The sequence below is a fragment of the Formica exsecta genome, unplaced genomic scaffold, assembly GCF_003651465.1.
Source record: "Formica exsecta isolate Colony F162 unplaced genomic scaffold, ASM365146v1 scaffold1334, whole genome shotgun sequence".
Taxonomy (NCBI): domain Eukaryota; kingdom Metazoa; phylum Arthropoda; class Insecta; order Hymenoptera; family Formicidae; genus Formica; species Formica exsecta.
In genome coordinates, this window is record NW_021848668.1 from 8557 (window position 1) to 11617 (window position 3061).

General features: G+C 32.7%; 1 protein-coding gene across 1 annotated transcript; it reads left to right on the plus strand.

Moving 5' to 3' along the window:
- Window positions 1-2247: 2247 nt before the first annotated feature.
- LOC115245871 (PAN2-PAN3 deadenylation complex catalytic subunit Pan2-like) lies at window positions 2248-2919 on the plus strand. Its single transcript, XM_029824365.1, has 2 exons — window positions 2248-2546; window positions 2638-2919. The coding sequence occupies exons 1-2, from the start codon at window positions 2538-2540 to the stop codon at window positions 2887-2889; spliced, it is 261 nt and encodes an 86-aa protein (XP_029680225.1). The 5' UTR covers window positions 2248-2537; the 3' UTR covers window positions 2890-2919.
- Window positions 2920-3061: the final 142 nt, after the last annotated feature.

A 3061-nucleotide genomic window follows, 5' to 3' on the forward strand; every position in this document is an offset into this window, starting at 1 on the left:
TCTTTCCCTCCGATTTCTTTCCCCGCAATCGACGGCGAGACATCATGCGCATATATATACGCTTTAAATCGTACGTAGACAATGTCGCCGTGACGACGAGAAATCTCTCCCTAGTGGCGCCAATTTTTCGCCTTGTCAAGACGTGTCGTCTCGAGTGATGCGATAACGAACGGTTGCCTGTCTTTGGTTTTGTTCAACTAAGATAGCGATAGAAATAAATATCCACGAAGAAGTGATTAACACATTGATGGACAGCTATAAAATATCTTTGTCACGGTAGAAAATTTATTTTGCGTGATCTTTAAATCATGAAGTATATTAGCCTGCTCTTTTAACATATCTTTCTATATTAAAAATAAAAAAAAGATATGATCCGATCAGAATTTTGATCTTTATATATATAATAAGTATTCCTCAACAGCTATTTCTCAACAGATAAATTATAATGCAATTATATTTTTATTCAAATTTTTTATTATTTGTTTTATTATTTGAAAAGGATTTTTACAATCTTATTTTGTATATAAAATAAAAACTTCCGAGTACATAGTATCTCCATTGAATAAATACTGCAAGTATCTTCGGTCGCGAAAATTCACTTAGTGTTCACGATCACAGAACGATCCGATGCAAATGCATTGACTCGATATCGTAAATTCTCGGTTCCGGTAGAATTACTGCACGGTGTCGTTGTTCGTAAGACACGACTGCTGGCACAATCAGAGACTATCATTGGTCCTAATGGACTCGCGATTGCTTATCAGAATCCAGCGAAAACGTATCCGCTGCGTTCCTTCTAATCGCTGTAGCCAAACCAGCATCCACAAATTCCTCGCCTTACACACGGTACGCACGAAAAAGACATAAGATTTAAGAGAACTTTACTTTTTTCCATTGAGCAAATTAACTGTAACGTTGTAAAGAAACGTGTAAAAGAACGGTAACAAGCGATCCGCCACAATGTCAAACGCAACGACGTACTTCGTTTTAGATTCTGGCTAGTTTATTTCAGTCATTTTATGAACTATCTTTGTAGAACAGCCATTTATAGAAAATTAATAAGTAATTATGTTATAATATGATAGGTAATTATGTATATTTCTAAATAAGAAAAAGCTTATATGAAAATTTGTATTTATTACTTATTGTGTTTATGAATACTTGTATTTATTGCAATTAAGGTTTTATAAAAGTAACATAAATAAAATTCTCGAAAATAATGTTTGAAAACAAATAATAAAAAGAAATTTAAGCGTAAAAAAAATTTTAAGAACACATTTATTATGACTATTTTATCAAATGTAACAAAGTAAGGTCGCTAAAAACGTCGTTTATAAAATGACTAAAATGAACCAACCAAAATCTAAAACGATGTACAAATCGTTGTGTTTGACAATGTGGCGTGTCGCTTGTTAGCGTTTTATAAAAATACTAAAATTCTTAGCCAGATTGTAAAATATTTCATTTTCAACCATGATTTGAGAATGTGACCGCACTTTATAAAATGCTTAGACGTTTTATAAAACGATGGATTTTGTGATTTAGCTATGACATATATATAACTTTCCTTACTTTACAGAGAAACACATTGTACAGAGGTATAATTCTTTAATATTAATATATATATCATGTTTATTTCAATATTTTGAATATTTTGAACTATATTTTTCAGAAAAATTACGCATGGCAGCGTCTAATAAGAAAAAAACATGCGTTGAATATTATATCTGTAGTATAAGATTTAATTTCTCTTATTTAAATTATTTGTGTTAACGTTTACAGAATGCCCTACGTAAAGAAGAAGAGAAACGTGAATAAATATTTCATATATCTTCTCCCGAAAGCTTCCATAATTCCTATACATTATCGACCAGCGTGATACTCTACTGCCTTCAATTGCGCAATGCGTTTGTGATCGATGCATTTTATTCGTTTTTGTTTAATGATTTTTGCTCAATAATCTCTTCATAGGCTGTTAATATATTATACACGTAGAATATATGTCCGCATAAAATGTATAATCTCGAAGTTGTACTTGAGTGAATAATAAAGGTTGTATATGACAAACTCGTACAACATATATATGCGTAACTTTAATATATGCGCCGTATTATCAGTTTAGTTCCCTTCAACAACGCGTTCTCTTTTTTCAATAGGTATTATTTATTTTTTCACAATCTCAAATTATACATTCTCTCTATCCCATGAAATTGTACGATCTTGCGCAAAACGCATAGCAAAAATTTCATAAGACAGATTATCCGAAATTCATTTTTTCAGTGGAATAAAAATAAATAATACCTCTTTTGCAGATACCTTACAATTTGGAAAAACGACGTGGCTTAATCGCGAAACCTTTCGCGGGGGATTCACAGTGTAAAACAGATGACGGTACCTTTGTGGCCATACCTAAGCGTTATCGTAAAATCGAGTTGAAATATTCACGACTCGGTTACGATGATTTTGATTTCGATCAATACAATCGAACCAGCTTTTGCGGCCTGGAGGCCACTCTTCCCAATAGTTATTGCAATGCTATGCTGCAGGTAAATGCAGCCAGACAAAACTATAGAGATCAAAGTAAATCAGAGAATGAATAGAGCAAGTATCACAGATGCATTTATTCTTGCTTTGCAGTTGCTATACTACTGCGAACCTGTAAGAATAGCATTGCTCTCACACTCGTGCCAACGAGAATTCTGTATTTCCTGCGAATTGGGGTTCTTGTTTCACATGCTGGATATATCACGAGGTTTACCCTGTCAAGCTGCGAATTTTCTAAGGGCTTTTAGGACGGTCCCGGAAGCGGCAGCTCTAGGACTCATACTGAGTGATTTGCATCCGGAAGCCAAGAAAAAGATCAGTCTAATTAGACTTATACAAGTATGACAATTAAAAAATTTGATGTAAAAAAAGCACGCAAATTACATAGTTAAATTTTAATAATTTGCGTGAAAAAATAAGTATTTCAGATATAAATATATATATCTTATATTTGATGTGAAAAAAAACTACAAATTAAACTCTCACAAACATTATTTATGGTACGCAAATTTTATGT